This window comes from Micromys minutus (assembly GCF_963924665.1).
Source record: "Micromys minutus genome assembly, chromosome: 25".
In the NCBI taxonomy this organism is placed as follows: Eukaryota; Metazoa; Chordata; class Mammalia; order Rodentia; family Muridae; genus Micromys; species Micromys minutus.
In genome coordinates this window covers 22,991,737-23,017,815 of record NC_137960.1, presented here as the reverse complement: position 1 = coordinate 23,017,815, position 26,079 = coordinate 22,991,737, and the positions used below count along the sequence as shown (strand labels likewise).

At 48.0% G+C, this 26,079-nt stretch overlaps 1 protein-coding gene across 1 annotated transcript; it reads left to right on the top strand.

Annotated features, from left to right (window-relative positions):
• Positions 1 to 2,131: 2,131 nt before the first annotated feature.
• On the top strand, positions 2,132 to 26,079 carry NPFFR1 (neuropeptide FF receptor 1; the record flags this gene model as incomplete). The annotated part of the gene is made up of 4 exons (XM_080938197.1): positions 2,132 to 2,300; positions 14,494 to 14,808; positions 22,941 to 23,040; positions 25,203 to 26,079. 4 exons carry the CDS (start codon positions 2,132 to 2,134, stop codon positions 26,077 to 26,079), a joined length of 1,461 nt encoding a protein of 486 aa, XP_080794323.1.

Genomic DNA, 26,079 nt, shown 5'->3' with positions numbered 1-26,079 from the left:
AGAGGACAGACGGTTTACAGGGGTGCTAATGCAGTTCTTTTGGGAGGTAAGGAACGTGTAGTACCTTCACTGAAACCCACAAGCCAAGGTTCAGGAAAATAACAAAGAGCAGCATCCTATTAGCAAAACAGCAGCACATCCATCACAGAGATTACTAAATGCAATTTGAACATATAAAACACAACATGGTTTTTTTTTTGGGGGGGGATCTTGAGTTTTCTCTTAAATATACACATGAGCAAGCAGAGTTAGGAAAAAAAAAAAGCCAGAACTACATAATGAAATTCTGTCTCAAAAATAAAAGAAAATCAGTAGATAGAATAAGACAGCCAAAGCTGAACACAAGCCTCCACACACTCACACACGCCACATATACGCATCAGACAAGTCTAATTCCTGGCTAAAGAGTAAAGAGAGAATTTTTAAAAAATATATATTTGTGTGTGGTGTGTGTGTATGTGTGTGTGTGTACATGTGTGTGAGCTCTGTACCTGTCACAGCTGTATGTGGAGGTTAGATGACAACTTTGTGGAATCAGTTTTCACTCTCCCTCCTCTCCTTCTTCCTCCTTTCCTTCCTCTTCCTCCTCTCCCTCCTCTTTCTCTTCTCCCTCCTCTCCTTCTTCCTCCTCTCCCTCCTCTCCTTTCTCTTCCTCCTCTTCTTCTTCTTTCTCCTCTCCTTCCTCTTCCTCCTCTCCTCCCTCTCCTTTCTCTTCCTTCTCTCCTTCCTCTTCCTCCTCTCCCTCCTCTCCATCCTCCTCTCTCTCCTCTTTGTTCTCTCCCTCCTCTTTCTCTTCTTCCTCCTCTCCCTCCTCCTCCTCTTCTTCTTCAACAGGGTATGTAACCCTGGCTGTTCTAGGACTTGCTATATAAACCAGGCTAGCCTTGAACTCACAGAGGTGCATACACCTGTCTCTGCTCCCAAGTGTTAGGATTAAAGGTTTCTGGAGATCAACTCAGGTTGTCAGAGTTGCGTACAAATGCTTTTACCTGCTGATCCAGCTTGCAAGCAAGCCCAGAGTTGGAATTCTCGAGTAGCTAGATCAGAACTGTGACTTGGAAGGGGACTCTGAGCCACAGAAGCTTCCTCTTAACCCCTGAAGATAAGCCTTACACTGCACAAAACCCCTGTATCAGTCCGATGCCACTGGAGCACGTGTGATGAGGGCTAAGTTAGAAGAAAGACTACATCTCACCCAGACTCCAGAGCAGTGGCTTTTCCCTGGAAGCTCTTGGAAACTGTCAGAGCTAGCCAGAGTTGAGATACTGAAGCTAGGGCTGGGAGTGTAGCTCAGCGGATAGAGCGTTTGGAAAGTCTTGGGTTCAGTTCCCTGCACTGAATAAAACTGGGTTTCATGGAACACATCCAGAATCCCAGCAATGAAAGGAAGATGAGAAGAGAAGTTCAAGGTCATCCTTGGCTACATATAGAGGTTGAGGCCCACCTGGGCAACATGAGACTCACTTAGAGGCAGAGAGACAGACAGACAGACAGACAGACAGACAGACACACACACACAGAGAGAGAGAGACAGAGACAGAGAGAGAGAGAGAGAGAGAGGGAGAGAGAGAGTGTATGAATGTATGTATTTCTGCCAGGCGTGTTGACTCCAAAGCAAACAACTCCCCGCTCTGAGAGACTACAGGGTCCTGGCAGAGCATCTGTTGAGTCCTGAGTGAGGGGATGGGAAACTGTGTGGTCAGTAGGGCCCGGTATGTTTCTACGGGTTCTGATGCAAACATGAAAGACACAAGTTCAGTCTCTGCTCCTCAGTAGCCTTTTGCTGCTCTCATTAGCAACAGAAATTGCATCAAGAGCACTTTCTGAGCGAAGGCTTGACTTCTTTTGAAATGCAAATGACACAGAGAACTGTCCTGAGTCATTTCCTCATCTAGAGAACAAGTTTTTCAAAGTCTCCTTATCTTTTTGTACCCCCTGGCTGTCTTGGAATTTATTTTGTAGACCAGGCTAGACTTGAACTCAGCACCTGTGGGACTAAAGGCATGCACCACCATACCCTGCTGTCTTAAAAAAAGAAAGAAAGGAAGGAAGAAAGGAAGAAAGAAAGGAAGAAAGCAGGGTTCCAGGATAGGCAAAGCTATACAGAGAAACCTTGTCACTATGTGTCATTATGTATGGGGGAACAGACTCTCCCCCAGGCCAAAAGAGGGGATCAGATATCCTGCAGCTGCAGCCACAGCCCCCACCCCACAACCTGAAGTGTACGCTGGGAACTAACATGCTGCCCACTAGCTTAGCCAGCTCTCCAGCTCCATCCTTCCTCAACAAGATGCTGGGAAGTGAGAGAGAAGAAACCCACTTGGGACAGGGACACTGAAGGTCTGGGTGTGGAAGAACAGATCTGAAGAAGTTAGGTTGCCTGCCATTGCTTCTTAGCTGAGTCTAGAGTAGCTCTGGTTCTGCCTCAGACGGTTTTATCTTCCTTCTTCAGGCCGGGTTTTCTTTTGTTTGTTTTGAAACAAGGTTTCACGTAGCTGGGCTAAAACTCACTATGTAGCGGGAACTCATTTGAACTCCAGATCCTCCTGCCTTCGGCTCTGCAGTGAGATTACAAGTAAGCACCTTCACACCTGCCTTCTGGTGATATCTGAAATGATCCTTCTGGTATCCATGATGTCATAGGCATGCATAGGCATTGGAAGTCAAGGCCCTCTCCTGGTTAATCAAGGAGCCCTAATTGGTCACTAAAGGGTTTTACAGGTGACATCATGGTTTCAAAGAAGACAAGAGAGATGGCAGAGCCTAAGCAGAAGCTCGAACTCACAACATGGCCCCAGATGTCTTGTTGGACTGTAAATCCTGAGGTCAAGTAGGAGCAGAATCACTGTACTACCCTGTGTTCTGAGAGCAAGTCTCCTTGTCTTTGAGCTTTGGTTTTCTGGCGAGGTGAAAAAGAATTCTTGTTTCCTAGTCAGAGGTAGTTTGTGCTACATAAGATACACATTGTAATCCCAGCACTTGGGATGCAGAGGCAGGAAGATCAAGGGTAACCTCGGCAGTATGAGACCACCTCTTCTCCTCTTGGAAAGTGCCAATAACCCTGAAAAGAATAGAAAACAGAACCTGGGTGGGACAGCTAAAGCAGTGTGTAGAGGAAAATTCATTGCTCTTAGAAGTAGGTACCAACCTTCAATCACTACCTCTGTTCTAGCTGAATGAGGCATGGCTGCCGCCCCTAAGATGTGTTTAGTGTAGAGGCAGGAAACAACCTTCTATATGTAGCTACACCAGGATGCGGAATAGGGTGAGCAGTGTGGTATGGAGAGATGGAGCAGGCTGGCCTGGAAGCAGCAGCCACCACAGAGCCTAGACAGGAAACTATAGAGCATGCTCAGCCTGACTTAGAGCAAGATGGAAGATAGCAATCCCTGTTCCCTTTAAGTCTGTCTGGATTTCACTTACCTTAAAATAAATAAATAAATAACCTGCATGTATGTGTGCCATGTGTGTGCCTGGCACCCTGGGAAGCCAGAAGAGGACAACAGATGCCCTGGAACTGGAGTTGCAGATGGTTGTGAACAAATATATGGTTGCTGGGAACCAACGCCCAGCCTCTCATCAAGAGCATCGAGTGTGCCTAAACCCACTTCTCTAAAGTCGGGAGTCCCTTTCCATGGGGCTGAGGTAATATGCTTACTATGGGAGATAAGAGCAGTTCAGTTTCCAGAAGTAAGGACTTGAAGTGTTTCCGAATACAGCAGCCAGATGATGGTGGCACACACCATTAATCCCAGCACTCAGGATCAGAGGCGAATGGATCTCCCTCTGAGTTCAAGGCTAACCTGGTCTACAGAGGCTATACAAAGAAACCCTGGGGACTGGGCTCTGGGAAGGTGTGTGTCTAGGGAACTAAGAGAAGCCTTCTCTTTTATCACTTCTCTAGAGAGGGCAGGTGCCCTAGGATGATCTATGGCTTTGCTGTGGGGCATGCATCATTTGAGGCCACTGGGACTTGAAAGCACCTAGGGATAGGACTGGTCATTTACAATGACCTGTTACATCTGCCATAGCTAGGGACTGGGCTTGGGACAGGCGTGGCTAAATCATCCCTATCCTCGGTGATTTTTTTTTTTTTTTTTTTTTTTTTCTCTGCACCAGGATGAGTGTTTCTTAATCCTCAGCAGGATTTGGTCAGTTGAAGGGGGTGGGACCTGATCTCTCCAGGTGTTGGTTGGGTCCAACCAGCATTAAGGAGATTAAAAGGCTTGTTTGGGGAGGTTCAGTGGGAAAGAGCAAGGGCTGTTCCGGTTTACTACCTTCTACCTAACAATAGTTAATGGCCTGGTGCCCTCTTCTGGCCTCTAGAGGCACCAGGACCCCAAATGGTACACAGATACATAGGCAGGCAGAATTGTTACATAAAATTAAGGGGAGTGGGGGTTTTACCTAGTACTCCGGTTAGCTGCTCAGGTTTATTCGTTCCAAGGATTCTGGAAGGATCACTTGCTCTCACTTACCATGATGGACAGGGATTAGAAAGACCAGAGGTAAGGAACCCAGATTACAAGAGGCAGCTGGAGAATGTGGGCTTTGGCTGTCTGTAGAAGTGGTGGGAGTCCTGTACCCCACCCCACTCCCCGCTGCTCTCCTGAGAATCCCTAGTCCAGGCTTGGGAACAATTCCAAGCAAAGCGTCCGTCACTGTGGTCCTCTGCGCTTTCAGTAGGCAGCAAGCCACAGTAGAGCACGACTTCCATTCCTGTGCTCGAAGAGGCTCGCAGATCTCTGTGAGTTCGAGGCCAGCCTGCTCTACACAGGAAGTCCCAGGCCAGCCAGAGTTCCATAGTGAGACCCTGTCTTAAACAAACAAAAACAAAATAAAAAGATGCAAACCTGGGGGTGTAGTCCAATGGGTAGATAGCCTGGGGTCACCCTCATCCCCATAAACTGAGCAGGTGGAAGCATAGGATTAGAAGTTCAAGGTCATTCTTGACCTCATAGGGAGTTCAAGGCTAGCCTGGCTACTTCGAATGTCACAAAAGCAACTCTGAGCTAATAGTGACATAGCATCTCTCTTGCTGGGACAAAGCACCATGACCAGAAAGCTGGTTGAGGATGAAAGGGTTTATTTGGCTTATACTTCTGCACTGTTGTCCACTGAAAGGAGCCAAGGCAACAGGGCAGGAACCTGGAGGCAGGAGCTGAAACAGAGGCCATGGAGGGTAGCTGCTTATTAGTGTGCTTCCCCAGGCTTGCTCAGTCTACTTTTTTATAGAACCCAGGACCACTGGCCCAGGGATGGCCCCACCTCCACTAGGCTGGGCCTCCCCCATCAATGACTAATTAACAAAATATTGTGCAGCAGGATCTAATGGAGGCATTTTCTCAATTGAGGTTCCCTCCTTTCAGATAACTTCAGCTTGGGTTGGGTTGGCGTAAATCTATCCAGTACAAACCTGTGAGATGGTTCAGCTGGTAAAGGTCTTTGATACAAGGCCTGATAACCTGAGTTTGATTTCCTCAAACCTATCTGGTGGAAGGAGAGAACTGACCCCTGCAAGCTGTGGGACTTCTGGCCCCCAGAAGTGCACCTGGCACGGGAGTGCACACACATGCACACTCACACTAGGTAAAGGTAACAAGCATTGTTTAGTCACCTGCAAGTTAGAGTCCCAAGCCTTCTTTTCAAACCAGGTTGCTGTCCCCAGTCCTTTCACAATGGATGAATGACATTCAGTGGCTACCAGCTCCCAGGCCAAGTTCTCTGGTTGTACGTTGTTGTCAAGGTGAGACATGATTGGACAGAAGAGAGTGGGTGGGAACAAAGTTCTGGTAAAGCAGAAGAGGAGGAGAAAACAGGAGATTCAAGAGGAGGTAACATGGAAGCAGATGTAGATGTTTCTCCCCGAACACCTCTAGATAGATAAGGTGGTTATGATTATTTCCAAGGGTTTCTATGGGTCAATTTATCTTATCTAAGTGGGTAGTTTATATGTCAACTGGTTGTAAGCTTATTGTGTGGAGGGATCGTGGATTAAGAATTTAACATATAAACCTGTTTGATGAGTTATTGACTGTTGAGTCATGACTTTACCAGGTTGTGGAGGACAGTGTGTGGAAGCAATGGCTGAGAAGCAGCTGGAACCAGCAGTTCCAGCTCTGTTGCCCATTCAAGGTGAGGGCACATGGGGCCTGTGGAATGAGATGTGTGTGTGTGAAAGGCTTGGCAACAACATGCCAAGGGAAAATGAGTGAAACAACACACTGGGGATAGGTGCACACTTCAGACTGACAATTGTTCCAATGCTGCATGCAGGGAGAAGGGCTGGCTTCTTCAGGGAAACCTTGCTGTGCTCTAGGACAGAGGAGTAATGGATACACAGCGTGGTCCCTACCCCCCTGTGCTCACTGTGCACCTGAAAGTGTGTACTCTGTTGAGAGAGGATCCAACATATTCAAAGACCATGATTTCCTTCTGGACAAGAAGCATTTCATGCCAGATCAAGAAAAAGCCCTAAAAAGCCTCTGGGCGGGGGGAAGCATCCAAATACATCAAAGGCTTTGGTGATCCCCGTGGGTTAAGTCTTACACAAAAGCTTAGCAGTAAGGGAAAAGCTGGCACAAGTCAGTGGCTTTGAAATCAGAAGGGACTCATCAGAGGAGCTTTTAAAGAGAGCATTCACAAATGCCACCTCCAGATCCTGACCCACAGGGGTAGAAAAAATAACTCCTAAAAATTGGGGTGATCGCGGTATGTGCCCAAAAGCTCCCGTCATCACCGCTGTTTATTCCGTGTTGCCATTTCCCTGTGATGAGAAAAGTCAAAATCAGAAGTTAAAATGATGGGCTGGAGAGATGGCTCAGTGGTTAAGAGCACTGACTGCTCTTCCACAAGTCCCTAGTTCAATTCCCAGCAACCACATGGTGGCTCATAGCCATCTGTAATGGGATCTGATGTCCTCTTCTGGTGTGTCTGAAGACAGCTACAGTGTACTTACATATAATAAATAAACAAATCTTTAACAACAACAAAAGTTAGAATGAAAGAAACAACAACAAAGTCACCAGAGGAAATACCACCTTTCTATGGACAAAGGCTGTCATTCAAAGAAGAAATCACGGGCAATTTTTTTTTTTTTTTTTTTTTTAAGGAATAGAGATGAATAGTGCGTATTTATACTGTTCTGTAACCATTACAGCCGAGGTCAGTATTTTCCCCACGCCATCAGACCTCCTTCTAAAGATCGTGATATCCTCCCCGTACCCCCATCTCCCACCCCCCACCTCCAGGAAGTGGAGTGGCTGGTTTGGGAACCACGAACTGACCTCCGCAGGGTTCAGGAAGACTTCACACCTGACTGGTGCGCCGCCCCTGCTGTGCGCAGCCGCACTCCAGACTTCAGGAGCGCCGCACTCTTGGCCAATCTGAGGAAAAGGTTACTCTGAGTTCTTTTTTTTAAAGGGCATCTCTCACTGCCGACGACTTTGAACTTTTTGTTTTGTGTGGCTATTAGCCATCTGTCCTATATGGCACTCTGTGCCGTTGGCAGCCCCTACCGTGGTGTTCTTCAGGGGTTCCAGGGAGGGGGTTCATCAGTAGGCTCTAAGGGGTCTGCGGGTGGGGGGACGGAGGGAGAAACTTTTATGTGTTACCAGGACAAACCGGGAGGTGGCGCCAACGATCCTGTCGGTGGTAAGAAGGCTGTGGACTCAGGGCATCTAGACTTGATCTCTGGCTGGGCTCCTGCATTTGTATGTATGACCCAGTATGCTCCAAATTGCTGCAACTAGGCTGCTATCAGAGTAGCATGCATCAGCGTGAATTTGACCTCCGTCTATTGTAGTAAGAAGAGTCTCTGGTTCCCAGAAGTGATATGTTCAATCTTAGGTCATAGTCAGGAAATATTTTCATTTTTTGTTTGTTTCTTATGGCAGTGTCAGGGATTGAACCTTGAGCATTGGGCCTTATGCATGATAGGCAAATACTCTACCACCAAACCACACCCCTACCTAATGCTTTAAAATCTAAAACAGGTGCTGGAGAGATGGCTCCAAGGTTAAGAGCACTGACTGAGGTTCTGAGTTCAATTCCCAGTCACCACATGGTATCTCACAACTGTCTGTAATGGGATCCGATGCCCTCTTCTGGTGTGTCTGAAAAGAGCATCAGTGTACTCATACCCATACATAAATACATCTGTTTTAAAATTTTAAAATAGGAGCTGGGACTCGGAGAAAAAGCATTTGCCTAGCGAGCGGGAGACCCCAGCACTGCAGAAAAGCAAACCAAAACAGGAGCTGGTGATGGTCCGGCTGATAAAGTGCTTGCTGCCAGCATGAGGGGGGACCTGAGTCTGACTCGGCCCCCAGAACCTGCATCTAAAAACCGGGGGGCTGTGGCATACATCTAAAAGGATGATCCTTGGGGCTTGCTGGTTAGGCAGTCTAGCCAATTTGGTAAGGTTTGGTGTAAGCAGGTAACAATTAATGAAGACATTAGCATTGCCTCTGGCCTCAAACTCACACATATGTATACATACACACACACACATACACACAAGACTGGACTGGTGGATCAGTGGTTACAAGCACTTTGTATTCTTGCAGAGGATGCTGGTTCCAGTTTCCAACACCCACATCGTGGGTCACTTCCATCTGTAACTCCAGCTCCAGCAGATCTGGCGACCTCTTCTGGCCTCCTCAGGCACCAGCCACAAACATGGTGCCCAGAAATACATTCAAGTTGAACACTCATACACATAAAATAAAGACAAATCTTTCCTTGAGATTAAAAATAAGTAAGTAAAACAGAGTGTTGGTTCCCTTGCCTCATCCCAGGGTTTCTGGCTCTCTGGGTCAGGGATAAGACCTGAGACTCTGAGGAGTTCCATTGGATGCTGATGCTGGTCACTAAAAACCACACTTAGAGAAACACTGTACTCTGGCCTCTCTAGCTCTGCTTTTGCAGCTGCAGGTCTAGCCTTAAGCTCATCAGGGTACCCTAAAGGCAGCCTTTATTATATCCCGAAGTCCCCAGGGAACCCATCCAATCTCAGAATGTAATTGGGTTCAGCGGATTTAGAGTTCACAGGATATAATCGTAAGGGCAGCTGGCAGAGCCCAGAAAGGTCAAGCGAAGGGTGTTAATGAGGTTCCGGCTGCTGGGAGTGTGAAGGCTCCGGGTCAGGGGAAACTGACAGGAATGGGAAGGTTTTCCTCTGGGATTATGCAGGGCTGGGCTAAACTGTGGGATGGATGCCTGAGTGTTTGGACATCAGAGATGGGCAAGGTCATCCAGACACTTCTCATGGACAGACTTTGGGTAATGAGCTGAACTGAGAGCTGAGCAAAGGGAGTAGGGGCAGCAGGTTAGGATTCAGCCTGAAGGGCTCCGGCAACTTCCTCTACCTAGTTATCCACTCCATTAGTATTGCTTGTTATCGAGCTATTTATTACAACAAGGCACTGGCAAGGCACCAAGAACACGGCAAACAAAAAGACAGAGAAAAAGAGCCCTACCGCCCAGGAAACGGCTTTTTGTTGGTGTTTTTCAAGACAGGGTTTCTCTGTATAGCCCTTGGTGACCTTGAACTCACTCTGTAGACCAGGCTGGTCTTGAACTCTCATCCACCTGCCTCTGCCTCCTGAGTGGTGGGCGTTCATGACTGCCATGCTCTTGAGCACTCCTAAGGGAAAAGAACAGTAAACCTTCAAATAAATCATTGGCAAAGTGAGAAACACAAACAAGACTCAGAGAGGCATGGTTGGGGGAGGTATGGTGGGGAGCCTACTTTAAATCCCATCAACAGATTCAACTTCTCTAGGAAGACATGAGGGTTAAGAGAGGAAGGAGGGGAAGGGCAAAGTCCCTGGTATTGGAAAACGCAGGGGAGGACATGCAAGTGGCCAGAGCTTAGTGTGCAAAGGGGAAATGGAGCTTTCCAGACCATAGAGAGGTCAGCAGTGGCCAGAGCCTGCTGTGGGTTGAAGACTGTGGGTAGGAGAGCCTACTGGTACTGGTGTGGCATGTCGGGGCAAGAAGATTAAGAGTTCGAGGCCAAGGGCTACAGGGATAGACAACTATCAGTGGATTAGATTTCCAGCACTTACATGGCAGCTCATAACCACCTGTAACACCCCCGGCGGTTACTGTGTGCACATGGTACACAGGTAAATGCAGTCAAAATACTCATATGCGTAAATAAAAACAACAAATCTTAAAGAAGAGGAGAGAGTTCAAGGCTGGTCTCGGCTATTTAGTGAGTTCATGGTCATCATGATAGGAGACACTAAAAATGAAAGTCGTGGTTGATACGAGACACTTAAAAAAAAGAGAGAGATCAAGCTGGTGGTGGTGGCACACTTCCTTAGTCTCAGCACTTGGGAGGCAGAAGCAGGCAGATCTCTGAGTTTGAGACCAGCCTGGTTTACAAGACAGCCAAGGATACACAGAGAAACCCTGTTTCCAACACACACACACACACACACACACACACACAGAGAGAGAGAGAGAGAGAGAGAGAGAGAGAGAGAGAATCAAGCAAGACCACCAGGCAACACAGACACATTCTCCGATTAGCTTTAACGGCAGATTCCAAGAACCAGAGCACAGAGAGTAGAGCGTAGGAAATGGTACCACGAGAGAGCATCCTGCAACATCCAGCCTGCCGGAAAACCCACAGGCTAGCCTCTGTGTCAGCCTCAGACAAATGAGCTGCAGGGCTTGGGAGATGGGGAAGAGATGGGGGAGGGGCAGCCTGTGTGGTAGGACGGAATGGGTTTTCTTTATTTAAACCTTCACTTCTGATGTGTTTGTGTGATGCCAATGGAGATATGATTAGAATGCGAGTGGAGGTCAGAGGGCAGTTTGTGGGAGTGGGTTCTCTCCTCCCACCACAGGTTCCAGGGATCAAACACAGGTCCTCAGACTTCACAGCAGGTGCTTTACCTGTTGAGCCATCTGGATGGCCTGGGTTGGTTTGGTGGTAAGGTCTTGTGTAGTGGAGACTGGCTGGCCTCAGACTCAGGGTGACCTTAAACCTCTCATCCTCCTGCCTCTGGAGTTCAAGGTTTATGGCTATACACAAGTGGTTCTGGGAATGGAACCTGTGGCTTTGTGGATGTTAGTCAAGCTTTATACAAACCGAGATACATCTCTAGCTCCTGGACCATGAGTTTTTTAAAAAAAAAAAGGTAGAAGATGATTTTTTTTTTTTTTTTAAAGATACGAAACTATTTTTCAGTGGAAAGAAATGTTGGCTGACACTCACTTCAGAATAACTGAGGAGAAGAGTCAGTGGAGGTTGGAGGTGGGCAGTCTTCCCGTGGGAGTCCTTTTTACCATTCCATCTCTAACGGTTCATTAAACTTTATCCTTCTGCATATGTTCGCCAAAATACTCTCTCTTTTGTGTGCCTGATTTTTAAAAATATTCTATTAAATGAGTTTGAGTACTGTTGGAGCCCTTGAAAAGCCCGAGCATGTGGGGGGGGGGGTGCCATCCTCTCTCAGCTCCTTCTCCATCAGTATAACCCTCATCCCTCCACCCCCTCCTATGGCCCCCACTGGTTCCTGCAGCCCCTGATGCGGTCAGCGAATTAGCCTGCTACCCCCCAGGTGTCTGCCTCCAACCCTCTAGTGTGCCTCCCAGGGGCTGAGCTCTGGACTCCACCAAAGACTCCCCAGGGCCACTTCATCCTCCAGAACGGGCCCCATCCCGCCCCAGAGGAAGACAGGAGGTGAACTTCGGAGACAACACCGTGACTCACCACAGCTAATGACTTCCCAGCAGGGTTATGGTTGGACCCCGGGGCTGCTCCCTCTGAAACAGGACTAGGGAAACACACACTCAGCCTGATGCTAATGAGAATCCTGTGGACAGGGCGCCTCCAGGATACTTACCCTGGGGGCAGGCAAATCCAGATTGTTTTTCCTGCCCGCAGGGCTGTTGGTGCAAAGAGAAAGAATAGGTTACTACTGTTGTTTTGGAAGATCTAGAGCCATGGACAAGGAGTGTCTTACTTCATTTTTCAATTGCTTTAACAAAAATATCCAAGATTGAGTAGTTTAAAGAGAATGGAAATGGAGTTTATGATTTTGGAAGCTGAGGAGTCAAAAGCATGGCCCATCTGTGCAGGACCTGTTTCCTGCATCCTAATGTGGTGAGGGCAAACTAGAAAAAGCAAGGGGCCTGGAGAGAGGCCTTGGCCTTAAGTGCACTTGCAGTTTGTGGTGGTTTGAACGTGCTTGGCCCACAGGAAGTGGCACTATCAGGAGGCATGGCCTTGTTAGAGGAAGTGTGTCACTGTGGGAGTGGGTTTTGACGGCTCCTAGTGCTCAAGCTCCACCCATTGTGGGAAAGTCAGTCTCCTCCTGGTTGTCTTAGGATCAAGATGTAGAACTCTCAGCTCCTTCTGCAGCACCATGTCGGTCTGCACGCTGCCAAGCTTCCTGCCATGATGATAATGGACTGAACCTCTGAGACTGTGAGCCAGCCCCAGAGAAATGTTTGCCTTTGTAAGAGGAGCCTTAATCATGGTGTCTCTTCATAGCAATGGAAACTCTAACTAAGACACTGTTCTTGTGTAGGATGGGGAGTCCAGTTCTCAGCACCCCTTGGCCAATCACGCACCATAACTCTTTTCCAGAGGATCTGGTACCCTCTTCTGGCCTTTAAGAGCACATAGACAGACAGACAGACAGGCAGACAGACAGACAGACACACACACACACACACACAGAAGGGGAGAGGGAGATGTGAAGGGGAGAGAAATAGAGAGAGGGAGAATATTTTAAAAATACAGAGCAAGCATAACAGCTCAGGACTTTTCTTATGAAATCACCAATGATATCACAGGAGCCCCGCCATATAGCTGCATATAGATCTAGCCAATTCCCTTCAATTTTAATAGTTTATTTATTTCTATTTAATACATTTGTCTCCGTAAGAGTGTCAGATCTTGGATTACAGGCAGTCATGAGCTGCCATGTGGATGCTGGGAATTGAACCCAGGTCGCTGAGCCATATCCCCAGCCCCCTAACTAACTCTCAGAAGCCACAGTTCCAAATACCTTTGACACATGCTTCGAGAGAATTAAAAGTATCTAGACATGAGGGTACATTGAAGGCACAAGAAGGACTGGCTCTACAGGACAAGAGCTGCGTCTGCTTACAGCAGTGGTCCAGGCAGGATGGAAATCAGGAAGCAAACACTGACTCTTCTCTTGACTCCCCACCTCGTTCAGGGCCTCCTTGATTGAGTCTAACTAACCAGAAACTGGCAGGATGGGGTCCTTTAGAAGTTAGACTCTCGGGCCTGGGGATGTAGCTCAGTTGGTAGTGTAGTTGCCTAACGTGCCAAACTCCGGGTCTTCTCACATACACTGAGCATACACTTAAATCTCAGCACTCATGAGGTAGAGGCAGGAGGATAAGAGTTCGGGGTCATCCTTGGCTAAGGTGGTGTGTTCAAGACCAGCCTGATAAACATAAGACTTTGTCACCCAGGAAGGCTTCTGAGCCCCAAAAGATGGAACAAAGGCAGGAAGAAGGTGTGAATGGAGACTAACCACCATGATTGGAGAATGAGTGTGAGTTTGGGCAAACTCAGTCCTCGATCATGGGACGGAGGGTGGTTAAATAGTTAGAAACACTTGTTCTTGTAGAGGACCCTGATCAGGTTCCTAGCACCCCCACTGTGACTCACAACCATCCTTAACTCTAGTTCTAGGGCATCCGATGCCTTCCTCTGACTTCCATGGGCACCAGCACACACACCGTACACATACATGTGTGCAGGCAAAACATTCAAAAATCTAAAAATTAAAAAAATAATGATAAAATAAAGTTTTTGATCAGTGTGCCTAGTTGTCCTTGGGACAGTGGGCAGTAATGAGTAGGCTTAAGGTTTGTGTGAGTAAGGGAGTGGCACTATTAGAAGGTGTGGTCTTGTTGGAGTGGGTGTATCACTGTGGGTGTGGGCTTAAGACCCTCACCCTAGCTGCCTGGGAGCCAGTCTTCCACTAGCCAACTTCAGATGAAGATGGAGAACTCTCAGCTCCTTCTGCACCATGCCTGCCTGAATGCTACCATGCTCCCACCTTATAATGGACTGAACCTCTGAAGCCAGCCCCAATTAAACACTGTCTTTTATAAGACTTTCCTTGACCATGGCGTCTGTTCACATCGGTAAAACCCTAAGACAGTATGACACACGAGACACAAAGAAACTGGAACATTTCCTTTGTTTTCTTTGAAAGTCTCAGTTGGCAGAGATTGTTTTCGAACTCTCTAAGTAGCTGAGAGTGTCCTTGAACGTCTGACCCTTTGGCCTCCACCTTGGAAAGTGCTTGGATTAAAGGCATGCACCACTATACCACTTTACGTGGTACTGGGGATCAGTCAGTAGCTTCAGGCATGTTAGTCGTGTTAGTCGAGTACTCTGAGCTGCATCCCCCATTGGCTTTTCAGTGGTGAAAAGCCAGTTAACTCTTCTTTGCATTGGTCCTGACTCTTGTGCTCCTTTCGCCCCAGCGGAGCCCTCCCAGCCTCCCAACGGCAGCTGGCCCCTGAGTCTGAACGGGAGTGATGCTGAGACCAGCCCGGCTGCCAGCCTCACCTTCTCCTCTTACTACCAGCATTCCTCTCCAGTGGCGGCCATGTTTATCACGGCCTACGTGCTCATCTTCCTCCTCTGCATGGTGGGCAACACCCTGGTCTGCTTCATTGTGCTCAAGAATCGGCACATGCGCACTGTCACCAACATGTTTATCCTTAACCTGGCTGTCAGCGACCTGCTGGTGGGCATCTTTTGCATGCCCACCACCCTTGTGGACAACCTTATCACTGGTGAGTACGACCAGGGGGCAGCAGGAAGGGCCCTCTCCCCTCACTTCCAATTTTCAGCTAAAGACTGAAGAGGAAATCCGGAAGACGGAGCGTCTCAGCCAAGGGGCCGTTGTCTCAAACTCTGACGGAGAGGCGAATAAAAATAACAAGCCTAATGGGCTAATCAGTTTCTTTGTGCCAGGCATGATGGGACGTATGATTTATACGTTATCTTAATTAATCCCCAGAATAATCCACCCAAGCATGCTTTGTTATTAGCCTCATTTTACAGATGAGGAAGTATGCTCAGAGCAGTTAAGGGACCGGTCTGTAATTACTTAGCTTGTCAGTGTCAAGGCCAGTGGGCTTCCTACTCCCCTGTCTAATCATCTCTCCTTTCGGCACACTCTTGGGGAGAGTCCCCACGGGCAGAGCTAGCTGGGGGAGAAGTAGGAGGCAGGCAACTTTCTTCTGCACCACGACCTGGAAATCCTCTCCTGTCATCTGTTCTCCCACGGAAGATGCTCTTGTCCTGTAGGTAATGAGCTCACAGTGGCTGGGAGAGCTGGGAGTAGAGACTGACTGGCCAGTGAGCTGGGACTGGGTAAGAGGTCTTTAAATGGAACTAGACGGTCGCCCCAGTTGTCAGAATGTCACACACTAGCCTTTCATGATAAAACTGTCTTGTCTGTCTTAGCATCAGAGTTTAGAGACTCAAGCTGTGGTGCCCTTACAGGCCTGAGGGGGAAGATTCCCCAGCTCTCAGGGTTCCCAGCAGTTCCTAGGGGTTCCTCCTTGGCCTGCACTTCTTCTTTATATGGGCTCTAATGACGCAGGCCCAGGGAGGGGAGGCCTGAATGTGTGCAGGATCCTAGACGTGCAGAGGCTTCTGGCTGTGTGCCTGGTGGAGACTTTACTCTCTGCTGAGTTCTGATCCCCGCGGAGATGCCACACACAAACTGTACGACCTTCTTCCAGCACCCACAGACAGCCTGCCCCACTCTGGCCTACAAGTCTCAAAGGGGTATTTACGGTATAACTATTTACACCTGGTGTTCAAAGGCCAAATTGTATTTTCTGTCCCTAGAGATAGCAAAGTGACAGAATCAGGGGATGGAGGGAGGGTTCGGTAATAAAGGACTGAATGGAAGCTTCCTGGGGTGATGCGATATTTCTGTATCTTGATGGAAGCTGCCTGGCGTCGTGTGTTCCTCAAACTGTGGACCTGTATGCCAAAAACAGTGGGGTTTATTGTTTGTTGAAAATAATTGCAGCGTATGAAACATACCCATATTTTAGTCCATTTCCAAGCTCGGAGAAACATGGTAGGTGGCAAGATGGGTGAGCAAATGAGTGCTTGCTGTCACACTGGTCCCCGAGTGTCATCCCTGAGCCCATTAGGTGAAAGGAAGGAACCTATTCCTGCAAGCTGTCCTCTGACCTCCAAACACGTGCATGCACGTGCATTCACGCACACACACACATGTGCACACATATCAAATGTGAATTTTTTTTAAAAGAAGAGAAGGGCTGGAGAGATGGCTCAGTGGTTAGAGAGATGGCTCAGTGGTTAAGAATGTGTATGACTCTCCAGAGGACCTGAGTTGAGCTCTTAGCACCCACACTGGTTAGGTTACAGATGACTAACTCCAGTTCAGGAGATCTAACATCTCTGGTCTCCGTATGTACCTGCACGCATGTGTGCACACCTAAACACAGATATGCATATATACACATATATAAATACATTAAAAATAAGATTTGGGCTGGAGCTCAGCAGTTAAGAGCAGTGGCTGCTCTTCCAGAGGTCCTGAGTTCAGTTCCCAGCAACCATATTGTGGCTCACAACCATCTGTAATGAGATCTGATTTTTTAAAAAAAGCTTTCTTCTGCTTTGTCTGAGGACAGCTACAGTATACTCATATAAATAAAATAAAAAAAATTTAAAAATAGAATTAATCTTAAAAAAATGTCATGAGAGAGAGGCAGCATTTATGGCCTCCCAGAAGAGCAACTTTGAGGCTGGAAGGGAGTCTTTGTTACTATGTACTTTTCAAATGAGAGTGTTTGCCTCTTCTAGTACATATGTATGTATGCATGTATGTGTGTATGTATATATGTATGTATGTATGTATGTATGTATGTATGTGTATCTATGTATATAGTTATGCATTTATTTGTTTGTTTTTTAGACAGGTTTCTTTGTGTAGTCCCCAAATTAGCTCTAGGGCCTAGGCTGGCCTTGAACCCAGAGATATGCCTGCCTCTGCCTCCTGAGTACTGAGATTAAAAGTGTGAGCCACCACTGCCCTGCTATTTTTTAAAATTTTTTTATCTTATTTCATGTGTATAGGCATTTTCTTTAATGCATAATGTACACCCCATGTGTTTCTGGTACCCACAGAGACTAGAGGGGGGGCATCAGATCCCCTCAAGCTGGAGTTTTAGGTGGTTCTGAGCCACCATGAGGATGCTAGGTTCCAAACACAGGTCCTCTTCAAGATCAACAAGTGCTCTTGGCCACAGACACATCTCCCCAGCCCCCTGAAACAATTTTAGACTTAAAGAGGCCACTTTACCAGTAAAACAGGCAACAGTAGCTCGTGGTGCAGCAAACATAAACACTCAAGTACATGAATAACATGTGTGAGGTCTGAGTAACAGAGTCTGTTCATAATGGGTCGAAAGCGGAGGTTGGGAATTGTATGTATCCCACTTTATAACTGTGGGGCCCTGGATTACCATGGCTGCCCCAGTCTTTGTTTTAATTCTCTGAAGAGGCCCTGTGACCAAAACCACTCTTATGAAAGTATTTAATTGGGCTTTCTTTATAGAGGTTTAGTCCTTTATCATGGTGGCTGAAAGCAGGGTAATACAGAAGTAGCTAGAAACTGAATCCTGACATAGGCAGAGAAGAGAAGAGAACTGAGCCGGCCATGGGCTTTTTAAAACCTCAGAGCCCACCCCAGTGATGCACTTCCTCCAACAAGGCCACGCCTCCTTATCCTTCTAATCCTTTCAAAGGGCTTCATGCCCTGGTGACTAAACATTCCCATATACTAGCCTCTGGGGTCATCTTATTCAGACCACACACTGGTAGATGTCTTTGGGGGGCCTAGGGTGACTGTCAGGTGTTACCCTGTACCTCAGGCCAGTCTGAAACTGACTATACAACCAGACTAGCCTAGTGTGTGTGGTTCTTCTTGCAACTCTGTCTTCTGAGCCCTGGGGTGTCAGCTGTGTGCTACCACACCTGGCTCTTAAGACGTTTGGTGGGCTCAAGCAAAGCCTTTGACGAGCCACCTCTGTTTAGAGTTACAGGCAGTGGCTCCAAGGGAAAATCTTGAGAAATTTTATTTCTCACAAATGTAGGTATCAAAAAGGTATCTCTTTATTGGTGATATTTTACCATTTCTTTTTTTTTGACAGACACAGATAAAGTCAGTGTGCAACAGTGCACACTCTTGGAGCCAACTTTACAAAAGAAGATACATAAATCAGAGCTTTTTAAAAGTTCATGTATAATTTATGTTGCCAGTATCCAAAATGGTATGAATGTCAAATATCCAGAATTAAGAAAATCTGACTTTGAAAGGAAGGAAGGGAGGATGGATGGAGGGAGGGAGGGAGGGAGGGAAAGAAGAAAGGAAGGAAGGAAGAAAAGAAGGAAATCAGTCAGGCAAGCAGGCAGGCTAGGTCTGGAGAGATGGCTCAGCCTTTAAGAATTAAGATTCCCTTGCAGAGAGAGGAGCCATGTTCAGTTCCACCCACATGAAGGTGGGGTTTCTAGATCCCTCTCCTGGTCACTTTCAGTACTACATGTACATGGTACACACATGCAGGCAAAACACTCAAACTAAACAGACTTTTAAAAAAAGGTTGGCAGTGCAAAATAGTGAGAAACAAAACTTTTAAAAAAGCAAAAGGTCTCAACATATGAAAAGTTGTACTTCGGGGTTATATTGTAGGTAACCACAAAGAGGTCATACCTAAGGGCTGGCAACCCACATTGTCAGCCATCTGCTGCCCGTCTTAGGTTGCAATGAACAGTACCATGCCGATCTGCCCCTCTTTTCCAGAAACCACTTCTTTTGTTTCTTTTATTTTTAATTTTTAAAGAAGATCTATTTATTTTATGTACAAGCACTCTATCTGCATATACACCTGCAGGCCAGAAGAGGGCATCAGATCCCATCACAGTTGGTTGTAAGCCACCATGTGGTTGTTGGGAACTGAACTCAGGACTTTTGGGAGAGCAGTCAGTGCTCCTAACTACTGAGCCATCTCTCCGGCCCTTTATTTTCAGGTTTTAAAATGACATTTATTCCCCCTGCCCCCCATCTATCCTTTCTCTCTCCTCTCTCCCCCACCCCGTGTGTGTGTGTGTGTGTGTGTGTGTGTGTGTGTGTGTGTGTGTGTCTATCTGTTACTTTGTGAGGCATGGGAATATGTGTAGCTTCACACACATGTGGAAGTCAGAGGACAGCTTATGGGACATAAATTCTCTTCTTTAGCTACGTGGGTCTTGGAAATTGAGCTTAGACTTGTCAGGTTTGGTGGCAAGCACCCCTAACCACTGAGCCATATTGCTGGTTCTTTTGTTGTTTTTAAGAAAAGGTCGCACATAGCTGAGATGACATGATGTAGCCTGAGGTGAACTTAAGCTCCTTTACCTCTGGAATATTGTAAGTACAGATCCATGCCTCATGCTTCACTCTCATGTGTGTTCTGTGTGGTTTTCCTCACCTTACACCCTCAGGCTCAGTCTCTCCTGAAGGCTGTCCTTCCTGTCACATCCCAAACAACGTTTTTCCAGGTTTTGAGGTACTCTGCCTTCCTCACATGATGCAGGTGTCCTGGGACAGCCCGGGACAGCCTAGGACAGCCTGGGACAGCCTGGGACAGCCTGGTGCACACTGATAATTCCTTCCGTAGAGCCAGTGTGAACCCTGTACTCTACAGGCTTCCACAGAATGGGAAGCTTCCCATTTTGGTTTTTAGGGTTTCACTATTTAGGAGTTTAATATCTTCAGAATGTTGCTTTGGGGAGTTTAGACTCAATCTCTCTGTTGTTCTGGATTAAGACTAGAACCTCTGGTTTAGCCTAAGGTCAGACCTAGGATCTCCAGCTGCTTTTAATGGTTTCCTTCCTTCCTTCCTTCCTTCCTTCCTTCCTTCCTTCCTTCCTTCCTTCCTTCCTTTCTTCCAGACCCTAGTGCTAGGGACTGAAATTAGGCTTTATCACTAAACTACATCCTCATCCCTCTTTAAAAAAAAGAGAGAGAGATGAGGCTGGAGAGGTGACTTAGTGGTTAGAGCACGTGCTGTTCTTGCAGAGGACCCTGGTTTGGTTCCTAGATCCCACACTCATCAGTGAACTTGGTTGCAAAGGTTCTTAGGCCCTCATCCAGCTCTGAGGACTCCAGGTGTGTGTGTATGTGCGGCGTGTTTGAGTGTATGTATGGGTACCACATATGTGTAGATGCCTGTGGAGGTCAGAATCAGATCCCATAATCCTGAACTTATTACATGTGGTTGTAAGCTGCTATTGTGGGTGCTGGGAACTGAACTTCCAGACCACTGCAAGAGCAGCAAGTGGTCTTAACCACGGAGCTGTCTTCCCAACCCCTCAGCCTCTTTTTAATGTTTACTTTTGCGTGTCTCTGCATATGCACACACGCGTGTATGTTTCTCTTGTGTGTGTGAGTGTGTGCATAGGTGTGATGGCCTGAGGTTGACATCTCCTGCTTCAACTACCTGGGTAGCTGATATTAAAAGTCTGTGCTACTGGGACCAGCTCAAGTGTTTTCTTAGCTCCCTCCTGCCATCAGTGCTGGGTCATGACATCACACTTGAAAGCTGCTGGCCCATTAGTTGCAATATGGGCTTTTTCGTTTCTCTGATGCCGGGGCCTGCACTGGGGAATCCTTGACTAAGGGTGTCGAGGTCACTAGAGCGACTGTAAAGCAACCGCTCCCCCCTTTCCTTAAAGATAGATGTATATACAGTAAAGCCGGGCTCAGGATGGGTTCTCTAACACAACAGATGCAGCTCAAGATGTCAGTGAGATGTTCTTTTGGTCCAGCACTTGTCGGGGGTAGCTATTCTCAGTTGGAGGCCTTTGCGAGTGAGTCGGCTCAGGCCACAAACATCCCAGAAGTTGCTGGTCCTTTCACACATGGATCAGTCAGTCATAAATACTCTGGACAAGCCTGGTAGCACATACGTTTCATCCCAGCATTCAGGAGCCAGAGACAACCAGATCTCTAAGATTGAGTCAGCCTGGTCTACAGGTTGAGTTCCAGGGCTACACAGAGAAACCCTGTCTTAAAAACAAAACAAGAAAAAAGGAGGAAAACCAACCCATACTCTGATTTCTGAGGAGTGTGCAGTCATCCTCTTGAGCCTGGCCCAGAAATGTGATGGCTTTGCCAACTCCCCATAGGTCCAAGCTTTGGAGCCTCGACATGGCTGTGCCCACGTCGATACTTGTTTACTCAGAACTTCACTCTGCTTTCTACACCTTGATTCGATTCAGTTTAGCCGTTCAGGGAGAGCAGGGAGAATCCGTGGGCAGGGAGCAGATTAGAGCAGAGCCTTTGGCTTGATTGCTTAGGTAACCGCTGTCTCTCAGCTGCGAAGCCAGCACGTTCCCCTTTCTCATTATGAAATACCCTACGGGGTGATCCTCTGCAACCACGGAAATGTCATGGCTCGTTATATTTCTGTACCGACTTCATAGTGTTGCCGCCCACAACAGATCCTTCCATCCTGTCCCTCTTAATGACATTCACATCCTCTGTACTTACTAATTGGATCTCTGCTTCCTGGCTTTTAATCCAACATGATTGTTTATTTTGTTGCTTAAAACTGCTCTAGGTCTGGCTGTTGGGAACTCACTGCAGCTGGCTTCTGTGTCCTTCCTATACACCACTGTGATGTTTGGAGTATCTTCCTACCTCCTTGGTCCACAGAATGTTCTAGATCACCTCACATTTTTCTTACACCAGCCCCGGAATTTACTGGTTCTTTTAAAAAGCCTTGTTTCCTTTGACTGGAGTATACTATTTGTTTTCTATTTTATGTGCACGAGTGTTTTGCTTGTATATATGTGCATGTACCATGTGCATGCTGATGCCCACGTAGGTCAGAGGAGGGCGTCAGAGCTTCTGACTCTAGAGGGTTATGAATGCTGTGAGCCACCATGTGGGTGCTGGGGACTAAACCAGAGTTATCTGCAAGAGCAACAAGTTGTCTTAGCTGCTGAGCCATCTCCACGGGCCAAGGAATATAATATTTATAAGCAGGTCTGACTTCTGGGGTGCTATCAGTGTTAGAGTATCTTGATTCTAGACTCTGAAGAGACAGAACTGGGAAATACATGCGTATTTGCATATTACCACAGAGTTCTTTGACACATCGTGTTTTTTTTTTTTTCTTGAGACCCTATCTAACATATAACCTTGGCTACCCTGGTACTCACTATGTAGCCCAGGCTAGCCTAGAACTCAACAGAGATCTGTCCGCCTTTGTTTCCCAAGTGCTGAGATTAAAGACATGCATCACCACACCCAGCTATGCCTTTACGCCTGTGTCTAGCCATCTGCCTGTATCTCAGAAACTGTGGTCCATACCGATACTGCAGATTCCAGTGTGACATCAGAAAGTGTACTTTAACGTACACCCTCCTCCCTTGTTTGTAGCTTTGTTCTCAGCAAGAACAGAATCTTCGTTTACCCACAGTCTGTTTATCTGTTTGGCCCACTTCAATATACAAGTGTGATAATATATATGCTGTGAATATGATGATGATGATGTTGATAATAATAATAATAGGATAATAATAGGGCTACTTCGAGGAAGGAACAGCCTTTCTCCTGGGCCGGATAATTGAGTCCAGACATCAGGCAGGGCTAGATGACCTGTAGGTTATAGATAATAGAGACAATCTGCTGTCCACTAATGGCCATCTTCCTAAAAGCAGTGTCCACATTAGTGGAACAGCTCCTCAGTCACGGTCACAGAGACTCATGACCCCCTCACCGCACAAGGATAAATGGGCCATGTTTTCAGGAGGCATTGGCTATGTGGCTGGTGCTCTGCGTTTTGTTGAATAGGGATCTTTCACCTCGTGCGGACCTCTGTCATTACAGGTTGGCCTTTTGACAACGCCACATGCAAGATGAGCGGCTTGGTGCAGGGCATGTCCGTGTCTGCGTCGGTCTTCACGCTGGTGGCCATTGCCGTGGAGAGGTGAGACACTTCCCTGGGTGACTCTGGGGCGGGCACTGAGAGAGGTGACTGATGCCTCTGACATGGGCTAGCTGCAAGGCTGTAGGGGAAACTGGCTAATACCACTCCATCCCTTTTCGGGAGGATGAGGTCTCATAGCCATTTCTGGGATCCACTAGAAGCTCAACGCCATCTGCATCCTGGGCAACAGGAATGCTACCTCTCCTTTGTTTGAGCCCTGGGAGCCAGAGCTAGAGGAGCCTGCCTACAGACGGGCTTGGCATAGCTGGAAAGGAAGGGTCCTTTCCTGTTTCTCTATCCCATCTACTTGCTGGTTGCCGGAAGTCCTGCTTTTACTCAGTCTACATGTCTATCACTCCTCCAGCAGAGTCTAATTAAGAGACGCTCTGGATTATGAATGGTTCTGTTCGTGTAGCAAAGGTAAGCTTAAGCTTTCCTTCTCAGAACACACCATTAGGACCCCACCCCTGCTCCTCATTAAGTAGTTCAGTGTGGTAAGGATGCCTGAGCGTGAGCCTTCTCCCAGGGACCAGGACAGCTGGAGATGGTTTTTGTCCTCCTCATTGTGATAATTGTTAGCAAGCATGACAAGAGATGAAATTTTTAATTAATTTATTTACCATATGCATGGTCGCTGTCTTCAGACACACCAGGAGAGGGCATCGGATCCCATTACGGATGGTTGTGAGCCACCATGTGGTTGCTGGGAATTGAACTCAGGACCTCTGGGAGAGTAGTCAGTGCTCTTAACCACTGAGCCATCTCTCCAGCCCTAAGATATGAACTTTTAATAAGAACAGGGCACAGATGTTATCTCTGTTTGACCAGGGAGCAGAGAGGTTTTCAGTTACAGACACAGAACAATGCAGGTTAGCCAAAGTTCCTGCGTGCACTGTGGGTGCCTAAGGGTCTGGCTGACCTCAGTTTTAGCTGGAAGGTCTGTCAGGATCTAGCAAATAATTTTTCTTAAGTCAGTATAATGGTTACAACGACCCAGGGTGGCCTATCAATATGCTCTACCACCAATCCACCTCCAGTCCCAGCTCCTGAGGTTTTCAGGGGAATCCACAAACCACTAAAAAGTACACCTGTTACACTTGTGTTGCGCTGGTGAAGTGGCTCAGCGGATAAAGCTGTTGCTGCCAAGCCTCTTGACCTGAATTCAATCTCTAGGACCACACAGTGGAAGGAGATTGCTGGCTGTTGCAAGTTGTCTTTTGTGTGTAGCGGGAGAAAAAGGCTAGGCAGAGGGAGAACTAAGCACTAAATAAATGTTTTTGTTTTTTTTTTAAGCATTTGTATATTTGCCTAGTCAGGTTTCCCAAGCATAGGATGCTCACCACGGACTTGCTGCAGTGCCTGCTACTAAATAAAAGAAAAAGAAATAAAAGGGAAGGCAGTGACAGCTCCTAGATATGGTGGAGAAGAAGGTTTATTGTAGATATGTGGGGGAGAACAAACAGAGGCAGATGGATTTCAGAGAGTCCAGAGTGGCCATGATCCTGAACCAGGCGGGGAGAGGGGGAGGCGAAGGGAGAGAGGGGAACCAAGTACAACAGCCAAGAGGCCATTGGTGCAAAAGGGAGGAGTAGGTAGCCAAAATGTTTGGGTTATGTAGGGAAGAACCTCTGCGGGAAAGTCAGCCCAATTTCTGGGTTGGAGAGTTCAGGGTACAGGGTGCCCTAAGGATGCTGGGAGAACTTGGAGGCTAGGTCTGCTTTAATATGGTGAATAGGAGCCTCAGCAGCTAGCTGGTCCTGGGTTGAGCGCCTAACACTGCCAGCTAACCCATCCTAAAATAAAGATCTAAGCCTCTAGTGAGGCATTCCATCTATTCCACTAAATCTACCTAAATCCAGCCTGGACTCCAGAACAATTTAGCCGAAAGTGCTGCCTCCCTCGCAAAGGACAAACCAATTTACTTGTAAATTAACCTGATCAGTGTCTAAGCCGTCCCGGATGCTGCCTAAGTATAGTGATGAATGTAAGGTATCCCCTTCCAGCAGCACCGGAAACTGCCTCAAATCCGGTGATGAAAGTCAGGTATCCTCTTCCAGCAGTCCCTGACCAGGTCAGCTCTGGCCCACTGGGCCTCCAGGGACCCTCCCAGAGCCCTCTGCTTCTCCTCCCACCCATCCCCACCCCCCCACCCCCGGCTGCAGGTTCCGCTGCATCGTGCACCCTTTCCGCGAGAAGCTGACCCTCCGGAAAGCGCTGCTCACTATCGCGGTGATCTGGGCTCTGGCGCTGCTCATCATGTGTCCCTCGGCGGTCACTCTGACCGTCACGCGAGAGGAGCATCACTTCATGCTGGACGCTTCCAACCGCTCCTACCCGCTCTACTCGTGCTGGGAAGCCTGGCCGGAGAAGGGCATGCGCAAGGTCTACACCGCCGTGCTCTTCGCGCACATCTACCTGGCGCCGTTGGCGCTCATCGTGGTGATGTACGCGCGCATTGCGCGCAAGTTGTGCCAGGCCCCCGGTCCAGCGCGCGACACGGAGGAGGCGGTGGCCGAGGGTGGCCGCGCGTCGCGCCGTAGGGCCCGCGTGGTGCACATGCTGGTCATGGTGGCACTCTTCTTCACGTTGTCCTGGCTGCCACTCTGGGTGCTGCTGCTGCTCATCGACTATGGGGAGCTGAGCGAGCTGCAACTGCACCTGCTGTCCGTCTACGCCTTCCCCTTGGCACACTGGCTGGCCTTCTTCCACAGCAGCGCCAACCCCATCATCTACGGCTACTTCAACGAGAACTTTCGCCGCGGCTTCCAGGCTGCCTTCCGTGCTCAGCTCTGCTGGCCTCCCTGGGCCGTCCACAAGCAAGCCTACTCTGAGCGGCCCAGCCGCCGCCTGCGCAGGCGCGTGGTGGTGGACGTGCAACCCAGCGACTCGGGCCTGCCTTCGGAGTCTGGCCCCAGCAGCGGGGTCCCAGGGCCTGGCCGGCTGCCATTGCGCCATGGTCGTGTGGCTCACCATGATGGCCCAGGGCAAGGGCCTGGCTGCAACCACATGCCCCTCACCATCCCAGCCTGGAACATTTGA